This window comes from Falco peregrinus, chromosome 13, assembly GCF_023634155.1.
Source record: "Falco peregrinus isolate bFalPer1 chromosome 13, bFalPer1.pri, whole genome shotgun sequence".
NCBI lineage: Eukaryota > Metazoa > Chordata > Aves > Falconiformes > Falconidae > Falco > Falco peregrinus.
In genome coordinates, this window is record NC_073733.1 from 3,022,942 (window position 1) to 3,044,584 (window position 21,643).

Sequence of the window (21,643 nt, forward strand, 5' to 3'; positions counted from 1 at the left end):
TGCCTGCAGTACCTGCCTGTTTCAGCTGGAGTTGTCAACATTTCTTTACCCATTTGGGTTGCCAACCTTGTTAGCACGACAATGAAGATGTGAAGACCTCCTTCCTTCTACACTTCCCTGCCTGCTTCCACTTCCAAACAGCACTGGGAGCTGCTTCCTGAGTGAACTGCAAAGATCCCAGCCATGAATTATCTGTTAAATGCCTCCCAGGTACCTGTGGTGGTACTGACTGATACTGTTTACACGCATCCATGCTAATCCTTGAGAAACTGCTGCAGCTGTTCTGCGGTAGATTCCCAGACTTCTGGCTCTGCCTTGGAGAAGATGCTGTGGTCTGGCTCAGGCAGTTGTTTTGCCCCTCTTGGACTTGTAGAGGTTTGTGGCTTTAGGAGTGGTTTTACTGCTACAAGTTTTGAGGTGGATGCTCCAGATAGTTTAGTGCCTAATCCTGCAAGGTGCTGAATGCTGCAGTTTGTATCATGGCACACCTTTAAGCATACGATGATTCTTGGGCTACTCCCATGCTTAAAGTTAAGCACGAAGCTAAAGTGCCCTTCTGGATAGGGTCCAGACTAAATCAGCATCTGGCAGGATTGCTGCCTTAGCCATCTGCTCTTTCTCATGGAGACTTTCCAGCTCTAAACATAATCTAAAGCAGAGCTCCGAAAACATGGAAGTTGGGCTGGGAAGGAGAAAATCAGTGTTCACATCTCATTCCTGAGTTTTCCCCTTGCTGGAAGATATTTATAAATTGGGTTTATTTAGATGGCATAGTGCCCCTTAAGCTCTGCTTTTAATGTATTCTCTAATAATTTTAGAGCTTGGGTAAAAGCAACTACCTACAAGGTGCTAATTACTTGTAAAAAACTGGGGTTGGTGACATGTACTTACAAGTTTCTTCCTTTTCTAAGGATTTTCAGTTGCTGCATGGACTGACAAGATTTTTGCAGCTCTCATGGCTACTGTTTCTCTCCATTGTAGACAGTCTGTCTAAATATACAATCTGGCGTCCAAGACCTTAGTTTACACCTGATAATCGGTCTTAAAGTTATGTTAGTCCCCCATACAAAAGTGAAGGGTTTCACAATTGCTGTGACAAAAAATACCTGTTAATTGCTGAATTGTCCCACATATAGGATAGTGACGCACCTCAACAACATAACATTGTAACCCTTTTTCTTTGTTTTATGTATATGTACACCACTCCCATTTCTTCTTTTAAGAGTTTTGCTGAGGCAAATATGTAACTGGGTGAAATTTTAGCCTGCTAGTGGGCTTAGGAAGGGATCTGGCTGCAGCCTCTGAATGTGGTGGTTCAGGAGCGCCACAGAGCTCCGGGATGCAGCGGGGCAGTCCAAACTCATCCTCAGTCTATGTTGATGCAGGATTAGGGACTGGACTTCCCAGCTTTCCCCTATCACTTAATTCCCCTAGAAAGAAAAGGTGCAGTGATCTCCAGGTACAGCAGTCAGAGGAGAAATAGTGCTCCGCTCCCACAGAGAACTCCCCAGCACCTACCCACAGGTCAGTCCGGACACCACCATGTGCCTGAGTTTCCTGCCTGTAAGACGTGGTGGGCACTAGAGGGCTAGGAGAAGGGGCGTGCAACTGCTTAGTGGAAATGAGGACCATGAGGGAACCTCAGTACAAGGCCCCCGCGCAGCCCTCAGGACTCCTCTTGCTCCCTAAGAGCTTTGCTGCTGCTCACACATTAGTACCAGAAACGACTCTGAGGCTGCCCCGTCACTGTGCCCTGCACAGCCACCTCTGCTCTGTCCTGCACAGCCACCTCTGCTCTGCCCTGCGCAGACATCTCTGCTCTGCCTATAGACTCCAGGCACCCTGAAGTGTTCATTTTTTAGACATATTCAAAAGCTCAGCCTACAACCCTTTAAGTTAAGCTTTTACATATTTTGGTATTAAAGTTTCATAAAAATACTTTTTTACAAGCCACATAATTTTACAGTTTATAGTATATTCATTATTTTAATCTCCTGCTGATCCACTGGTTGAAAATGCATGCTGAGGCGTTTCCTAATGATTTTTATGTCCTGATTAAGATTTATTCAAATTAATAAAAGTAGATTTTATGAATCTCAGGTTTCAGCACTTTGTCTCCCTGCTTACATTAGCAGACAATTCCTCTCCTTCCCCCCTCCTAAAGTCCAAGGCTATCTGTGTTATGTGGCGTCTTTAGATAATAGAATATAATTCAAAAGAAGACACTGATGAAAACTCAGAGTCTTCAAGCTTTTCCTTGTGTTTTATCAGTCATTATTCCCACCAGAAATGGAATAGACAGGAAACAGCCCAATCCATTCCCACCATGTCCTAGCAAGTAATTCATCTGCATTGACTAGCCAGATGAAATAATAAAGATGTTGGAGTCTGACCGAGTGTGGCTTTTATTGACTGTGTTATGAAGCTGGGATTAGCGGAGATTGGTTATTTTTCCTGTGTGAATTGAGCCTGTCCAATGATAGCTGGAGTCTCCAAGCAGAAGGTAGAATTTACCTTGTCTCTAAGATTTCTCAGCATCCCTAGAGTTCACCCTTGAAGAACTGTGACAATACATGCTGGTTCAGCAACAGACGAAAAACTGCATTCACTTTCTAGAGCTGCTAAGAATATGGGAACAAACCCCAGAAATTACCAGATGCAGTATCTTGCTCAAAAGGTAGCTTGCAGGGCAGCAAGCAAGGATTTTTTCAGCAGACTGCTAAGATCTTTAGACATCTATTTGACATAAGTAGCATGTAAAATTGAGGTGTCTTGCCATCTTCATCATAATGATTATTCCACTATTATTCCACAGACAGAGGTGAATTTCATCCCCTCCTCTCTTCTAAAGGCTGAGTCTCATTCCTATAGAAAAGCATGTGGTTATTGTTAATGTTATGATGTACTTCACTGAAGTTTTGGTCAAACAGTGGTTGAGGCAATTGCATCGTGCTAGTTTAATTTTCCTGGCGGTTTTGAGTCAATATTGAACTTTTCACTTCATGATTTAGACTACTGTGTAGCTATCTCTGAAGACTGCTTTTTAACACCAGGTGAAACACCCTCGATTGCACAAATTGCCTGAATTTCCTCTTCAAGTTGCAAGGAGCTAGGTTGCTATTTTATTTACTTTCCAGTTAGTGAACTGAACATACTGGTCTGAGCTTGGGAGAACAGGGCACAGCAGAAAGGAACAGCAAGATCCATACATAACTGAGTCCTCGTTGGGGTTTCTTTTCATCTCCTTTCTCCCTTTCATGTATATACGAGAGAGTGGCCTGGCCACGTGGCAGTTTCTGCAGTGGAACTCATATATCTCTTTTGCTGGTGAAATTCATAACCATTCAAGAAAACTGACCCAAAAATGCCAGGTTTAAACCTCTTGAAGGAACAAAAAGACTACATTAGAGCAGTGGGATGCATTTGGTGAAAAGTATGTGAGCAGCTCAGTCGGGCTATTTAAATCCATCATCCTGTGTGTGTGCCCGTCTCAATGAGCTCCCACAAGCCTTGTCACATTAGTCGCTGGCAGGGGAAGGTGAACAGGCACACAACTGGGTTTTGGAACAAAGCGTCAATTCCCTTTGGAGACTAGCCCAGATGTTTCAGGCACTAGTCAAGCACAGGAGCACATGGACTACTCCGTTGTCCTTGGCAAGTCTTCTTGAGAGAGCCTGGCTAGCAGCAGGGACATAAGAAATGGCCCTCTGTCTTCCCTGCTCTCTTGAATTCATTAGCTGCAATCAGTGGGTGCGAGCAAGAAGCATGGGGATGGTAATTGCTCGTGACTAGCCAGCACCTACCCACCAGACCTAGTGTCGGAGAGCAATCAGTCCCTCCGTACTAGAAATGTGTCCCAGTTCCTCCAGAGGCACCTCAAACCTCTGGTCTTCCCCCATTTCCTGCCCCATCCGGCACCTCTCCGGATCACGCAGCACTACATCACCTCCGCCATACTCTGTGAGGAAGGCAAGGACTGTTCGCATTTTCCAGGGAGAGAAACACCCACTGCCAGAGATGAGAGCAAACCCTAGAAGCTCTCAGTGAATTCACAGACTTCTGTTATCACTTGTCCTCAGTCCATCCTTTAGCATGTTTTGAATGAATGAAATAAGATCATGGATCAGAATTGTCAGGCTATAAAAATAAGTGTTATTCTGTGCCATTCAAGTAGATGGATTGGGAGGTAGTTGAGTATTTTCTTTGCAGGGTCTCTGGTGAAGTTCCTATAATTTCATCTTCCTCTAGCCACCTCCATCCCAGCTCTGCCAGAGTTAGACAGCTGAGAAGTTTTCCACCCACGTTTCTAGTCCTCATCCTCGCCCACATACAGCTAACGAAGTGAAAGAGAGAAGAATCGTTAACTAAAGCTGTTGGAGGGAGGGCTTAGACAAAGGAAAGAGAAAGCAAGGAGTAACAAGATATATTAATTCATGCTGGCTCCAGCTTAAAAAAAGGTCTTGCTGCTCTGTCCTTACTACAAGATGTCTTAAAACACTCATGGTATATGGCTGTGGAATGTTATTTGGCTGCTTCTAAAATAGCTTGGTTTTATCAGTTCGGGAACATTACAGTGCAAGACATATGGACTTTATTGAACTATTCCATTATGAGTTTTCCCAGCAGCAATGTCTATTTACTTGTCATAGCTGTTCTTCAGAGATCAGTCATTTTATTTCTTTTCTTACTGAGTTTTAAACTTCATTTATTCTTTTATAGTAATTATTTATTAGCTAATAATCCCTTCTTTGGGCTCAGGGTATTGGGTGGCCTTTAGGTTAAGTAGTAGGAAATGGAGCCCTTTACTTCCAAATTCAACACAGGCAATCGAATCTGGTCAGGAGGGTGGCTGGAGTTTGGTATGCAGTGAACTCACAGCATCTCAGTCCAGCTCCCACTAGGAAGATGTCTAGACATCACATGCCAATAATTTGTTATTAATTACCATTGGTTCCAGCGTAGTCTGCACAGAAGCTAAGGACTGAACAGCCACATAGTCTGTGCTACCACTTGTGGCCGGAGTATTTTCGCAAGGGTCAACGTGTCATTTAGTCTGAACCGCTTTTGACTAGAGGAGTGGAAGGTAAACTGAAAGTGCTAACTCCCAGGCTGTGAATAGTTCAGGAATAGCAATTTCACTGACGACATACCATGTCCCAAGGCAATTGTAGGTTTCACATCAGCATCATTATTTAGGCTTAGCAGAAAGTGCTGTGCTCTGTCAGACAGGAGGCCACCAGCGGTCCCGTGCAGTTAAGGTCCTTCTGTGATTTCATGAGTCTAGAAGCGGCAAATGCCGATGTGTCTCAAAGGTTTCTATCCTGGCTCTGACTCCAGGAATGGAAAATACTTTGCCAGGTGCATGGACTAAGCACACAAAGTAGATTATTCCCTCAGAATTTTTTCCACTCTATACTAAAGGTCCCCAGGTGCTGGGATTGTGCCACTCCACTGAGAGAGAAGTCTGCTAACAGTTCTCACTGTCAAACATGGGAAAAAATTCCTACTCCTCGAGACTGCTCGAGTTCAAACCATTTTCTCATTCAACTCCTTTTTGCAGACTTTCCTTGAAATGGTTGCACCGAAAGTATAGGGTTGGCATTTGGAAGAACAATATCCCTCCCCCTACCTGCCACTATGACCAAGTACAGACAAATTTCAAATTTTCAAGTTTGTTCAACTTGGGCTGCCTGTAGTAACAGGTGGCGAACAACTGCCAAAATACCAGCACTGTGAATATTATGTTACTTTTCAATGAGATGTCCTTGATTGATCTCAGTGGGATATCTTTGATCTACAGATAGGTCAAAAAGCACATACCACTGCTGGCTTCCTGGTTTCTTTCAGGGTCCTTTTGGTAAAAGACAAAACTGTGTGGTCTCATAGAGGGAAGGAAGATTTAGGTGCCTTTTGGTACAGCACGTTAGTGTTCCAAAGCATCACTCTGTTGAGGACTAAACCAGGATTTGGCTAGTCTGCCAACTGAGAACTTTATTTAAGATGCTGGAAAGATAATTGGACACCCCATCCCAGGGATTTATCTGGGAGCACACTGCTGGAGTGAAAAGCTGAGGCATAATGATTTCAAGAGATTAATCTTATTATAAGAAAATCACTCAAAATCCTTCATTTCTGGCTCTGAAATAATACACATTTCTCTGCTGGATGCTGCTGGTTTAAAAGTCACATTTTGGAGGACTCTGGGAGGTGCTAGTTCTAAGACAAAACAGTAAAGTGCATTATCTCTTGTGCTCAGGTGGCTAGCAAACTGGTATCCAAGTGCCTAACAGTGATTTTAAGCATACAAACAAGAAAATTACTTTCTCTCCTCAGTAAATTTTTCCCAAGAATTTGTCCCCATATTGTTTCCCACCATCATTTTAACATCTTTTTCACCTTCACATCTAGACACAATTGAGATTAGCTAAGATGAGGTCTTGGTATAGCTGTTTGCTCTTTTTTTTCCCACTACCATGTCAGACTTTTCTTGAGTTACGTAGGTAGAGACATTAGCATCTGTGTGTGTTCACGAGTGTATGTGTGCATTTACCTCTAGGACACCAAATCCAGCTTGACGCATTGCATCGGTTTTTAGAAGAATCACAGTGTCACCCCTAACACTTTGGACATGTCCCAAGATGGATAATTACACTCCCCTTTACAATTATAACCAGCTTTTACAGTATTATCCGCAACTTCCCATCTAGAGTTGTCACTTAGCAAGACTAATAGCTGTTAAATAGCCGTCCAAATTTATCCCCTTCTGTTCTCAGCACATACATTTATACTGGCTTTCTCTATTGCCAAATATAAAATTCTAAGACCCAGTAATCACGAGAAGAAAGATCTTGGTCCTGATTCAGCAGTAATTCACAAGGCAGTGTCTACTGCTTAAAGTCAGGGGTAGCACTCTGAACATGTGTTTGTTAATAACCTGTGGCATTAGGCCCACTGCTACAGGAATAGAAAAAGGAGGAGGAGCAGATTGCTGCGCTGGGTGGGTATCCAAGTTAGAGCTAGTTTCGCATCAGAAATAAACCAGAACTCCACAGCTCTTTCTCTGGTGGACACCAGAGGGAGCTGGGTTTACTGGTCTCCTGTTTTCACCCCTAAATTTGGTTTGTCCCTATTCTTGGTTAATTTCTGTGTTTGGTGCCCATGAAAAGTAGATACTTTTCCAGTTACTCGTTATTCTGCTGAAAATGTTCCCCATTAGAATGTAAAATGCACACCGGATCAAAACCTTTGAAACTCATTTCCCTACAGGATTTAAAGTGCCAAAGCTCAGAGAATCTTAAATAACTCTCTGAAAATACATCCCGCACAGCTATAGACACATTCATGGTGCAGCTTTATGAGGAGTAAAGGAAAGTCTTGTGTCAGTTTAGTTTAGGATATTAAAAAGAAAGTCCAGAGATGCTTTTGTGCACTTCAAAGCACTCTCTGGAGATAAGCACAAAGGGCCAGAGGGTGTTATAAGTTTTGATTCTCAAAGTCCTTAGAGAGGATAGCAAAGAAAGTGATATTTGTTCCAAATGTGAGGGCTCAGGGTTCCTCAGGTGAATGGCTGCAGGGGAAGCAAAGTAATCTTGCACGAGCATCTCTGTCTTGGTGGGTTAGACTCTGCTTTCTTGCTAGGAGACCAAAGGAAGTACTTGAACTAATTAAAGCCATGACCTATGGATAGCCCTCCAGGAACCTGTGATGTTGCATCATGACAGGGACAGGGGAGTGCCATATAGCTGGCTCCTCACTAAGAAGGCCCTATGGAGGAGCAGGGGATTAGGGTGTTCAAGGAACAAGTTCTTAAGGATGCATTTGAGTTCAGCCCCACGAGTAACTGAACCACTTCCTTTTTCTGTGTGATGCAGCTCAGGACAAGCGTTCCTTGCTTCTCCTTCATGATCCGCCCTTTCTTTCTGCATTTGCCAAGTGCCTTAGCACAGGCAGCTTCTCCAGAGCTTCCTTACCTATGCACAAGTTCTGGTAAGGCTCTGAGGAAGGGTTATGGAATCAAGAGGCTTCTAAGCACAATTTGTAAGTGAGCTGTGGCCCAAAGGGGCCACATCCCTCCCTCTCTTCTCTGGGGTTGTAGCAAAGCAAAGCAAAGTCCTGCGCTATTCTTTATACCACATCCCTATGAATGACCTGCTTCCCCTGCAAACGTGGGCGTCCTGTTACCCACAGAAACCATAACTGAAAAGAAGAAAAGAAAATAGATGGATGTAGGACTGCATTTCCAGTGTCTTAGATGAATCTTCCAGGTCCTTCACTTTAGCTTTTTGCTGATGTTGTCACACAAAGACCCTGACAGTGTGTCAAAGAGAGGCCCTGTTTTTCACTGGCGAGACAGAGAGAAAAGAAGGGAAGGTTTAGGAATGAGGAGGGAAGAGAATTAACTGGGCTGAGGTGATATAAGATGAGAGACCAAACAGCTAATAAAGCACTTTTCTGTCTGTGAGCTTCACTCTGCTCGAAACTCCATTGTTAACTGTTTTTCTACCATAATACTTACCCACTATTCTGTCTGCTAAGCCTACACTATGCTCAAAGCCTTTAATTTTTCTCTCTTTGCTTGGCAGATTGTGAGCACGTTAACTACGGAAAACAGCAGTGCCTCAGGAATCTATTATTGTGTGGCTTCAAACAAGGTTGGCGAAGAAGAGAGGAGCATTAAGTTCTACGTCTCAGGTAAACAACACAAGAGACGCTACGCAAAAACTAGATGCTGATGATTTGACTTACCTGAAGAGTTTTATACGGCTGGTGAGTGCTCATTAAAACTTCTAGGAACCCCTGCATGTTGTGTTTTCAGAGCACTCCTAATCACGGTCCCAGGCTCTTCACCACATGCGAGTTTGGGTCCTGTGTCAGTGTGCAGCTGGGTTTGACATGTCCAGCATCAGACCTGCTGCCCCTTCTGCCCTTTTCAAGCTGCAGTTGCAGACCCTGAGTCTAGCTGCCTGTGTCTTAAAGCAACACTCATGACATTTGAGCGCTGTCCTCATGAAACCTCTAGCAAAAACTAAGTTCTTTGTAGTCTTCCAAAGGCCTGAAGCTTCTCCCTGACTCAGGAGAATGGTTAGTCTCCAATTAAATCAGCAAATACAGCAAAGGTGAGCAAGGCCAATATTCAGACCTAATCCGGGGCTGATATCACTGGGAGTTGTGACATTGGATCCCTGCCTGAGCAATTAGCCTTTCCAGTGCCCTTTAAGGAGGGAGGAGGTGGACACACTATTTCTTCAAAGAACACAAATCCAAACAAATATCTGCTTAACCTTTCAACACAGAAATTCTTTAGTAGTGAGATCAAGACCTACATAATGCTTTTAGGAGAGATGGGAGGTTAAAAAAAGAGAAGAGTCCAGGGACAGCCTTGTTCAAGTGCTTAACCAGAACAAACTGAATCGTTTCTGCGCTCACTTTCTGGGTAAGTGGATGTCGGCTGGTAGAATTTGCATCAAAATAACAATTTTTAGAACAAAGAGTACAGAAGTGTCCTTGAAGGTAAATGTCTGACTCTCACTACTTGGTTTCTTCCCCATGAAGCAAGTTCCGAGGGCGAAGCTAGCTGGTGGCAGTGCTCTGGACTCCTCTGCCTCTCGTCTCCTGTGTTTAACTCCATTACTCTAGAGCAATTCAGCATGTTTCAAATCGGGCTAACCAAAATAGGGCTCACTAAACATTGTTACCGATCACATTACACAGAAGTGCTGATACAAAAAATGTGATCCAACAATGATGAAGCTGGTGCCATATGGGGGAAAGATTTCACCTCTATTTACAGCTTCTTTGTACTACCCCAATGCCTTAGGAGACAGAAGAGGGTTTAAGCCTCTATTTTCCAAAGCTTTAACTCTTATTTACTTAGGAAAAAGCCCTGCAAGGTACACTTCTGGGAGATACAGCTCAGACATAACAGGTCCTTGAGATGTCCAAGGCAGGCTGAAGACCAGCTATTAATTTCACACTTCTCCACTTCCAAGTGTGAAGTCTTTACATGGGTTTGTTTCTGCTCTGAATTCTGCCAGCTGTTATGTTTGGATGGGTTACTTGAAGCCGTATGTTCCCAAGCTGTTCACAGTCCTTTGTAATACTTGGTGGCTAAAAGCAGTGCTGCAGCCACCAAATAAGCAACCAGCATAAGGTCAGATTGAAAGGGTTGCATGCACCTTTTACAACTATGTTTTATAACTATGTTTTATTTTAATAATTAAATTATGTAGGTGTTTCCCCCCGCCCCCCCAGTGAGCTAATATTTCAGATTTTTTATATTAAGATCAATCTAGCAATGTTTTGAGACACAAATGTTTTAATCATGCAATTTCAATTATGAAGGAAATGAATCACCAGGCAAAATTACTGACATTGGTTATGGTGGAAGCGTTTCCACCAAAACAGACTGGGTGGTGAGAAGGGCTTGGCAAGACAGATCTATTCTTGCCTGTGAGTCTGTGCCATTCTGGGGAAGAGGCAGATGCTGAATGAGCATGACTGACTTTTGTAAGCACTGTGTTTAAAAATAGTGGTGTTTATGCATTAGAAAGCAATAAAATCTTTGTAAATGTGGCCATCCTGACCCTAAAGTAGGTCATGTTGCAGTAGTAAAATAGCAGCAGAGTGACCTGCTGCTCAGTTTCTTTCCATGGTGGTCCTCTGCTGACTAACACATATTCCTCTAACAAGTGGCTAGCCTGCTGTGAGAGCTGCTGCTGAAGGTCTGCCTCACAGATGAAAAAAAACAAACCCTGTCTTCTACTGGGTTGCCCCAGTCTCAGTGTTGGGGGGGTCATTCAGGGACAGTTTGTGAGCTACCAAATGGGGTAAGTCCAAAATCATAAGCCTCTAAGCAGGACACTTTACAATCGCTAGGCTGATTAATTTTATGCAGATCGAACCTAAAAGCTGAGATAAAGGGTGAGTTAGAGTCCGAGAGCACACAAGCAATGTGCGGGCCTTTAGGACAACGTCTAGTAGACGTTCATAGCACTTCTCAGCGCCCTGTTCTCTGCACCACAGCTGCCAGTTGTGGGACTCCACAATTAATTCAGCAATTTGTTGATTTTAAAAACCTAATCTCTCATTGTCTCCTACCATCAAACAAGCTGGTGGATCCTGAGCTGCTTTCAAACATATTGGCTGAACTGAGCCTTAATTAACTTCTCCCTGGTAAGAAATTCAAAGATGATGTGGAGGTTAAACTCTCTTCTTCCCTTAAAAACCTGTTCTACTAGGTCAGGGTTGGAAAATTTTGTTAGAACATGGCAGAGTGTTACAGGGAAACTTCAGGTGTTGTCCAGGCTGCACCTGCTTTCTGGGGATGTGTCTTACTTCAGTCTGGTGTTTTCATCACCACCACATTCATTTCAGAAAAATGTATTTATCCCAATGGAATAATGTCAACAGCCATTTTGTTCTTCCACTGCAGAGCCCCCACAAAAACTCCCACGGACACTAGAAATAGCACTGGTATCTATTTTTAAATCATTTCTTTGCCAGCAGAATTCATTTTGGTGAAGGGTCAACAGGGTTTGCAGATCACACTGAAACCAAACCATATAAGGGGTACAACATGATGAGAAATCTTACCATTCAGTGACAGCCCTGAAGCCTCCCCGAGCTCCTTCTGCAGATGTACTGACTGTCAGTGTCCCACTGAAGCTCTCCTAAAGCTGTCCACGGCAGCAGAAACTCCCCTAGCAATGCAGTAGCAGTGTTATCCATCATGCCCTGGCCTAACTCTTGTAACAGTATTTTTGTTTGAGTAAAGCTTTTTTTACTGTTTCTTGCGGGGAAAAAATCTGTCTCCTGCCTATCTTGCCTACTGCAGTTTTGACACCAGTGTTCCCATTTAAGTCAGATGACTATTTTGTTATGGGCAGAAGCAATGTGGGCGAGCCATCAGATGCTCAGAATTGCCTCATGTCATTGCCCAGCACCAGTTACACACCGAAGTACACTCAAGGCAGACTGCAACCTTCCTAGTGCTGTGAAAAGCTGACCTGATGTCTCCTGGAGGTATTCTCTGCCATGAGCAAGTATTTACCTTCTAATCTCTGGTCTGCACCTTGGAAAGGGCAACTATATATTACCGTGGGTCCACAGTAAATCAAATTCTAGCCTTTGTATGATCATACCACATACAACAAAATGGGTTCCCACCCATATGAAACCACTGAATGTTCTTGGAATATAAATGAATTATGATAACAAATAATAACAAAAGCCCTTTTTCAAGGGCTTATCCAATTGCAAAAACAACTCATAAAAATGGAGTTAAAGATTTCTACCAGAAAGAAAATATTATATTTCAGACATGAGATAAAAATCTGCTATCAGATACTAGAACAATGTATGAACTGGGCTGTTCTGCAACTGCTCGCCACTCTCAATTTGCTTATTTCTGACATGTTTACAGGATTTATGAAAAGCTCTGTGCTGTTTCAGATAGTAGGGCTCACCCTTTCTTTTTCTCACTCTCCCTACATGCATATGCCTGATGGCAACCCCCCCCCCCCCCCGACCCTGACAGGCACAGGGATGGAATCTGGGAAAGAGCAGGAGTTTTGAATTACACAGATTATTGTGCAAAGTACAGGAAATTAAAAACAATTAATTCCTTGTAAATACAAATGGAGCCAGACTTTCTTTTGATTTATGCTGACTTTTTACCTTCCCCCAATGGCTTATTTCCCTATTTTGCCATGGAATCCCGCACAGTCAAGAGTGAAATTCACGGCTACCACACTGTAATACAATATGAAAGACAAATGTTTGGTGACTGCTGATAAAAGAGAAAAGGCCCCATGGTGCATTCTTTTAGCCAACTTATTAGGAGTCTTATAAGACACTGTATCTGTTCAGAGAGAGGAAGTTAATCACTGCTCAGGTTCAGGATTGTGTAAGCAAAGTAGTCTAAGATATGAACTGACTTATAATGTGCTCCCAAAGCTGCAGTTGCTCCCCAGATAATCCAGGTAGGAAGAGAAAAGAGAGAGGAGAGCAAGAGAGACTTTTTTTTTTCCTCTCTTTTTCCTTCCACTGTAATGAAATCAATGAATATTCTATTGGAGCTGAAAGAGCTTCTTGAAAGACTAACAAGATGGAAGAGAATAGCACAGGTTCCAGCTAAAAATATTCAAAATGCTAAATAAAAAATGTCAGTAGAAGAAATTGTAAGAAAAACAAGCCAGCCCTCTGCTCCCAGAATGTTAAACTGGTAGGAAAAACCCTGCACCAGTGAAGTCCAGCAGCAAGGCAAAACTATCAAACATCCTTTGCAATTGAGGGCTTGGAAATTAACACATCAAATCCATGGGGAATTTGCACCACAGTGTCAAGAGTTCTCTGGCCACGCCAGCCCATGCTGCCACTGCCACACACAGGCCAATGCCTTCTCCCAGGGTGGGTTTCCTCCCAGGGCCATGCAGGAAAACTCACCCTGCAAAACAAACAGGGCTGCAAGTTGTAGGAAGAAATTCTCCTGAAGAAAAGGCTTCCTGAGAGGCAGAAGCAAGGGCAAACGGGGCTGCCAGCCTAACCACTTAAGGCCAAGGCTTGGCCTGCCGTGCAAATCCACAGTGGTTCACTCTTTTTACCCCAGGTAATGGGATCAAATTCCTACCTCATCACTTTACCTGAAACGCCTTTGTACTTTCACTGAGAGCCAGCACTAAGGATCACAGGATAATTCAGGGTGGTGGGGACCTCAGGAGGTCTCCCAGACTATTGAGCTTAATAAAGAACTGAGTCTAACGACTCTGATGAAAACCCATCTACCCTAGTACTATGACTATTGCTGGAACAAATAGCAAATGCTTAGAAGAGAAACTGAAAGACAAGATAAGAGGGCACATTTTCCCTGTCTTGGTTTGACAGATTCAGGAGAGATGGTGCTCATGCCACATCCCAGTGTCTCACTAGACCTTAATTCTTCCTGTTTAGAGAAGCTGTGCTGGCCTCAGACTTTTGCCCCTTTTTGCGAAGCATCATCTTGACATGTTCAAACCATAGGACATCAGATGTGAAGAATGAATGCATTAAACAAGTCCGTTTCAGCATACAGCTAGCACTAAGCAAGAAAGATAGCAACTGAGTCTAGCAAAACACTGCATAAAGTAAACTGAAATTTCATGAAAAGGAAAGAAAAGAAAAATAATAATTTACACAGCTGTGGCCTGAGGGGTCTCTTCTCTTTTTGGATCTTTTCTAAAACATTTCTGGTGCCAGCCTTTAAAAACGGTGGAGCAAAGCTTATTGGTTCTATTCCAGATGACTTGTGAAGAACAGAGACTTTTAATCATATCTGAAAGCTCCTTCAGGGCTTTGTATTTTATATAATATATGGTTTATTATAAGGCAGATTGGTTATTTCAACAGCCTCACTATTTATGCTCAACTATAGCTTCAGCAGAACTTTTTTGCAAGAGTTTGCAGTATGAGCCCCAGCCAAATTCCAGCTCCCATATGGAATTTGTCAGATTGCAAATGCAATGAATACTTGTTCCCCTTTAACTTCTGTCCTTCTCAAAGTACCATCCATTTCATCCTAGCTTGAGAAAGCATCTTCCTAACAGCTTGGTATTGAAACAATGATCTGTCAGATTTATTGCAAACACTGGTCATGTTCAGAAGGTAATCCAGAGCAAGTCCTCCCAAAGTGTCCCAAACCCGTACTCCTTCTGGTAAAATTTGTAAGAGGTTCCTCATAACTCTCAGCTGCTTGAAAAACCTGACCTAACAGACAGAAGAATAACTCCAGGTCACTGCAGTTATTGATGCACCTACATTCAGGTCTGCTGGGTGGACAGATCACTGAAAATAACAGAATAAAAAGGGAAAAGAATGTCTTTCAGACACAATTTAATTGTAGGTGTCTGGCAGCTAATGCAGTAATAGGAATGTGTCTGTAGGCCACACTCTGGTGTTCTACTTAGAACCATTTTTTCTTGTCTTCAAATGGATTCACTTTGCCACTTCAGTAAAACTGGTTTATTTTTTTTTTTCTGGAATGAAAAGTTACTGAAAATATGGCAAGAAACAGCTTACTCTTTTTGTGGATAGATTGGACTTATGCTTCAAAGTATTTATCTGCTAAATATAAAGCCCTCAAGGACTTATACATCATTAGATCAGTTAATCCATTCAGTGATCAAATAAATACCCACCAAGGTACATGTGATGAAAATAAATATTAGCATTGTTGAAATAAGAGAGAATTGGGAAGGTTGTTCAGTGGTGAAGAAAGGGAGGGTTACTTCTGAGAAATGGGAATACATTTCTTTATTCTTATGCAATTATACTTTTAAGCACTGATTGCAGATAGAAAAAGAAGAGCTCACGAACCCATTTGTCTACCTGGATAGAAATCTCTCTTGATTAAAGTCTCTTAGTCTATTAACTACTTCTATTTATAAACTTTCAATTCATTACTTGACAATGTAATGATTAGAATACTGGGGGCTAGACTACCACAGGTGAGCACTGGGATGCGAGAGGTACATTCATTCCCCTAATCCACAAGCACCAATGCCTGTTTGCACATGCAGATGCGGGTCTCATTAAAATTGGCTCGTTCCTTTATAGCTGGGCTGTGAAATTTGACCATCAAGTTGCATCAAGGCAGCCAAAGATCTTCACAGTGTACTTAATCGTAAACATGTTTTCTCTTCCCCCTAGATGTGCCTTTTGGGTTGCAGACAGACCCACAAGTCACAGCCATTGTGGGGAATGACGTCCGGCTGACCTGCCGGGCCTCCAAGTACATCTACAGCCACCTGACCTGGCACTACCCCTCCTCAGAGGTGGCTCTCAGTGACTCCGTGATCGAGAAAACTGACACCTACTCTGTTTCTCTGACACTGGTCATCACTAGCGTCTCAAAGGAACAGAGTGGCCTCTACAAGTGCAGAGCCCAGAACAGGCACAACAGCACCGACACGCTAGAACAGCACACTCAGCTCCTCGTCAGAGGTAGGTCCTGCCAACAGAAAATGGCAGTGGGACGTGCTATCATTCTGCTGCAGGAGCAGAAATGCTGCACATCGGCTGCTCCCTTTGAAACTTTTCAAAGCAGAAGGTGCCCAGCATTTCTTAGGGGCTGTCCTAATACAGACTGTGTGCTCTGCTTTGGGTTTTTTATTGCATTACTTTATGTGGATTGACACCTAGCCATACGTATTACTCATTCCGCCACTGCTGGTTTTGTATAAAATATTTGCCTTACACATAAAAGTGATTTCAGATGCATTTTACCTTCCTAACTCGATGCTGGGTGCAGATATGGTGCTGACTGAGGAGAAAAGGCATCACCCACCATGTTACTAACAGCACAACTCCATCATTTGGGACTGTCACCTCAGATCTGTGTGACTTTGGTAGAAGATTCCACGCGCTTACAGCTGCCAGGATGATACGGATACCTAAATAGATTTGCACCCAGCAGATGTAACCACAAATGTCACTGGTCAAGTGTATAATCGAGTGACATGTACCATTTATTCTGGGTAAGTGGGATGCACTTCATTGTAATACAGTATTTCCTTACTTATACCCAACCCCCCAGTTCTTTTATTTTTGTAAAAATCATAACACTACAGATCCTGAAGCCTGGTTTCTTTGACTATATAAATATAAAGGCCAGGACACTTCTTCTGGCAGAAACTCACTGAAAATCAGTGAAGTTTCTTCTGCTTCAGAGCAAAGAAGAGTGATTGGCTCTAAGCCTTCTCAGAAGAAAAAGTGCTGCTGGAACAGGCGAAGTTATTAGCTACCTTCCTATGGTGAGCAAATACCCAAAGCACAGAACTGGAGCAGAACTGAAATAAAGAGGCACAAGCCGGGGTGCAGAAGGCAGAGTCGTTCAGAAGCTGAACTAGACAGTGATTTTCAAATTGGCTTCTTCACTTACATTAATGGCTAATGAAACGCTGAAGGGACAGCTGTGCTGCCACCAGCACTTGTCACTTAGGTACAAACCAGGCTGTGCAGTGCTGGCTTCATCCTTGTTTTAAATGAATGAGCACACTGCCCATGCAGCCTCCTACCCCGTGCAGCCCACACCACTCGCACAGTCCCTTCCCAAGCCATGCAGGCACGCACACAAGGAGAAAATGCTCGCCCACGCCACAGCTGTGGCTAGCACCGCTCTGATACCTGAGTGGGAGGTGATTTATTTTAAGAAATGGCATGAGCACCTGCCTCTTCCTGAAGTGCGGAGGATGCGAAAAAATCTCACCCTGGTATTAGAGAGTTCTAGTGGTTTGGCTTGTCCCCACAGCGGCACCGGAGCCACCTGTCAGCATCATCTGCACTGGGCTCCCTCTGCATTCAGGCAATTCACTTTTCTCTCCCCTGGCAGATATTTTTATTCACTTAGTCAAATTTCCACCTACACAGACACCTACACATGATGGCTATGGGAAAAACACAGCTAAACTGGGAATACATCCATGGGAGAACTGGAACCTTGATCCCATTCTTCTAGAATTACTGGGGTCTGTTATTTGTCTGGCACATGTCAGCAATGCAATTCTTCTGGAGAACATGCATGCAAATGCCCCTCCAAACCAGCCCTCCTTCCCCTATGCAGACAAGGTCTTTTAAATGTACTGACACCCATCAGCTACTGTCCTCATTGCAGGTTTTATGTATTTTTTACGCTATGCTTTGTGATTTTATTCATTGCTTTCCTGAAAAATGAACAGAAAGTGGAGGTTAACATGCTTTGAAGGAGGTAGGTAACTGCACTCATGATAGAGGACACAAAATCCTTAGAACTGGTTCCTCTTTGCCTCCTTCTTTCTTTTTTTGTATTCATTTGGTATTTGCTCTACCTACTCACAGTCCTCTGTTTTCTTCAGCGGTTGAGAAACTCAAGGAGGTTCAAGCTGAACCCAAATCTAAGCTGAGTCAGTTTGAAAATAAACCAAATAAACTCACCCACTCCTCCCATAATCTTTTAGGGGATTTTTGCTACCACTCACCAACCAAATCTTTACCACTTCCAGCCCGGAGAGGCCAAAGGAGAGGAGATGGCAGAGCCGAGGGAGGTACCTTCTGAAATTTTAATGTTTACTGTTTTCTTTTGTGACTGTAGCAAAGGCAGCACCGTATGTGATACAAAACCTCACCGATCTGGAGGTTAACATCAGTGGCAAGATCATTCTGGAGTGCAAGGTCAATGGAACACCAGAACCTCAGATTACATGGAGGAAGAATGGCTACCCCATTTCAGCAGCGTCAGGTGAGTGCACTTATTCCCAAGCGCGCGGCGGTATTGTCCGAGATGCAGGATGACAGACTGGCAGCTTCACGTCTAGGACCTACAGCTCCACGGCTACTGCAAGCACGGCTGAGCCAGGATGGTAGACGCTACCCCAGGGAACACACACACAAATCCCCAAATATATTAGACCACTGCAGTAATCTCCAGCTTGGACTTGGAGGTCAAAGCTGCCAAGTGGTTGCAACCCACGCAGATTGCCTTCCACAGGTGCAGCGTTGGTGTCTGCAGAGTCAGCATTAGCACCGCGTCAGCAAACGACGGGGTACAGCATGCTGCTGGTCCCTCTGCTTGGGGGAGACAGCGGCTGTGTACAGAGCTGAGACAGCGAGTGTACCTGCTTATTCGCTGTGTCTGAAAACACAGGCCTGGAGTGCCAGATATCCTTGGGGCCAGGTCAGAAAATACTGCAGCAAATTGTGGGCAGTCACCTCCCAGTCAGGTCCAGGGCATGCCATGGCATATCACACATCCTTCTTTTATCCCCCACAACACAGTAATGAGAACGTGCTCTCAGCGCTGGTACAGAGCAGTACGGGTGCAGTGCTACCACAGGCAGGGAGCATGGGCTCCCTTTCCTGAGCCTGGAATTCCTTCTCAGCACTCTATCCTGACATCTCCTGTAAACCATGCAGAATCCCATGTCAGTAGCTGGTCCTGTGACTTTAATTTTGCATCTTGGACTAGGTAGGAAATCTAGGATCATCCATAATTCAGATCAGACTGTTCTGAGAGGAACCCTTTATAGCTACTGAAATTCTATAAATAATTCTAGAGGGACAAGCATATAACTCATCCAACCAATGGAAACATAAATAAAATATTTGGAAAAAACACCTCAGGGTAAATATTTCAGCACAGTGCACGGCAAGTTCTGTGCAGTACTCTTGTTAACAATAATACGATTCATAGGCAGAACACCCAGAAACTCACAATGTCCTTCCCTTTTGGATTCAAAGCCTGACCTGTTTCCCTATTTCTGCCCCAACATTTCCTTAGTGAAACAGAGGAGATCTCAGTTTTGTGCCACAAAAATGAGGAAAAATTAATTGTGGAAAATTAATCAGGAAAATGAAATGCAGAAAAGCCTCACATAGGTCACATCTAAGCAACCTCTCTTCCCACTCCACCACTAGTGGTGCCTGTGAATCCAGGGTTGCTCCATGCAGTGATTTTTACAGGGATGTGCATAGCATGATTTGCATGTTCCACATGTTAGAACTCCCATCACTTCCCACAGCCTCCGAGACATCAGCTTTCTCCAATAATTTCACTGAGTTCCCTGTTTTTCCAGTGTACCTTATTGCTAACAGAAAACTTATCTTCCCATCACTTCACCAACTTCCATAGTTTTCTCAGGCGCTGCCTGCTCATAATAAATTAATAGCCACATTTGCTGTTGCTTAAAAGATCCCCAAGCAATTTACACAGGTATTGAAGAAAAAAAAAAAAGTCAGAGAAAGGCTGTTGCCAGACCACAATGAAGAGCAGCGTTTTAAAATGCCTCCCAACAACAGCGTGTACCAAACCTGCATGGATGGGAGCTGACTTTCAGTTCTCTGTCTCCTAAAAGTATTTGTAGCCAGGTAGGTTACTGTGATAACATTAACCAAAATGCCTTACAACAGGAATTTCCATGGAAAATAATACCCTGGTCATTGAGCGAGTGAAAAAGGATGATGAAGGGCTCTATGAATGCAAGGCGTCCAACGACATGGGCCAAGACAGCACGTCAGCCTTCATTAAAATCCAAGGTGAGGTCCAAGCTAAGGCGAAATGCATATATTGTGTTGGACTGAGGAGAGCTATTCTTCAGTCATGGACTTTGGCTACATATAAAATTTGGTTGTACATTTAACCTACAGGTTCTGAGGAGAAATCCAACATTGAAGTTATCATTTTGGTCTGCACTGGCCTAGCTGCTACTCTCTTCTGGCTTCTTCTGACCCTGTTCATTCGGAAACTGAGAAAAGTAAGAAAGCTTCCATATCGCACAGAGGGTACGGAAGTGGGCCCAGCTCATCCATTGCATCAGAGTTTAGGGCTGAATGTTTGGGGCAGATGGTAGAAAAAATGCAAAATGTTCCTATAAAAATTCAGTCCAAGTTTTCTAGTGATAGTACCCTGACTTCTTAGGAGATCACTTGCACTTGTGAGATTTCTACCCGCTTCCATAGTACAATAAAATCAGGCTCCCCCCTCTTTATGAGTCAAACTGGCTTGCAAGATTAGGAAACTGAAAAATCCTAAACCCCTCTAAAATGAGGGCTTGATTTCAGCATTTTTCTCTGAAATATAGGTATTAAAAGGGGGGCCCTGTTTTAAGAAAGATCCTAGGATGTTTGCTCTAGAAATAAGCTCAAACCACACAGCTTATTTTGTCTCCAAGTCTTACTATTCTTTCACCTCCTTTGTGTGACTTTTTAAGCAAAGTTTCAGTAAAGTTCCAAGGAATTTAGGACTCGTTTTCCTACAACAAACAGCAAACAGAAAGGCAACCACAGCTCCCTGCTCACCAAACTACAGTCCCAGTGCTGAACCCCAAAACTTGAGTAAAATTTCCCCTCATCCTGCAAATACAGTGATTAAATGCATGTTTTCGTACTTGGCCTCAATTTAAGAGTTGTGGACAACAGTGAATTTCCTATTACATTTTACACCCATGCAAGTCTGCTCACAGGACCCACCAAATCACAATTTCTCAGTTAGCAGCATTAGAAATAGCAGTTTTGACCAGCCTTCAATCAATTTTAAATTGTAATAAGCAATAGCCGTGAAGTAAATAACTATGGAGAATCAAGACTGCAAAACAAAACACTATGAAAATGCCAAAACAATCCATAGCGCCCCGGGAAGTGCAGGTCATGGAGTTCCCCTAGAAAAGCACTGATTTCCTTTAGCAGATACAGGTAGTGGGCAGTGATTGATTTTGTGTCCTCAGAGTGTTTACCAACATTAATCAGTGACACTTCCCAACACCCATGAGTGGCAGGCATACAAAAACATTTATTTCTCAGATATAAAAAAAAAAAGAGAGGCAGGAAGCTGAAGTGATGCATTCATGGTGCAGAATAAATTTCAGAGCTAAGTCTGGAATTCAGGGAACTCCCCAGGCAGCACTCAGTCTTGCAGATGACAGCTCTTTCCCATTAGAATTGCAGGGTAAATATTGTGAATAATTTCTCCACACCCTGTTTTTAGCCCGATGCCACAGATATTAAAACAGGATACCTGTCAATTATAATGGATCCAGAGGAAATGCCTCTTGATGAGCAGTGTGACCGTCTCCCCTATGACAGCAGTAAATGGGAGTTCCCAAGAGACAGACTGCGGCTGGGTGAGTGGTTTGGGTATTAG

General features: G+C 43.3%; 1 protein-coding gene across 2 annotated transcripts in view; it reads left to right on the forward strand.

Annotated features, from left to right (window-relative positions):
- Positions 1-21,643, forward strand: part of LOC101913316 (vascular endothelial growth factor receptor kdr-like) — a 141,987-nt gene that overhangs the window by 82,290 nt on the left and 38,054 nt on the right. For both annotated transcript variants that reach the window (XM_027784217.2, XM_027784218.2), the window contains exons 12-17: positions 8,583-8,691; positions 15,682-15,975; positions 18,101-18,247; positions 19,915-20,040; positions 20,152-20,258; positions 21,488-21,623. In XM_027784217.2, the coding sequence (XP_027640018.2) occupies positions 8,583-8,691; positions 15,682-15,975; positions 18,101-18,247; positions 19,915-20,040; positions 20,152-20,258; positions 21,488-21,623 (919 nt within the window). The remainder of the gene's footprint in view (positions 1-8,582; positions 8,692-15,681; positions 15,976-18,100; positions 18,248-19,914; positions 20,041-20,151; positions 20,259-21,487; positions 21,624-21,643) is intronic.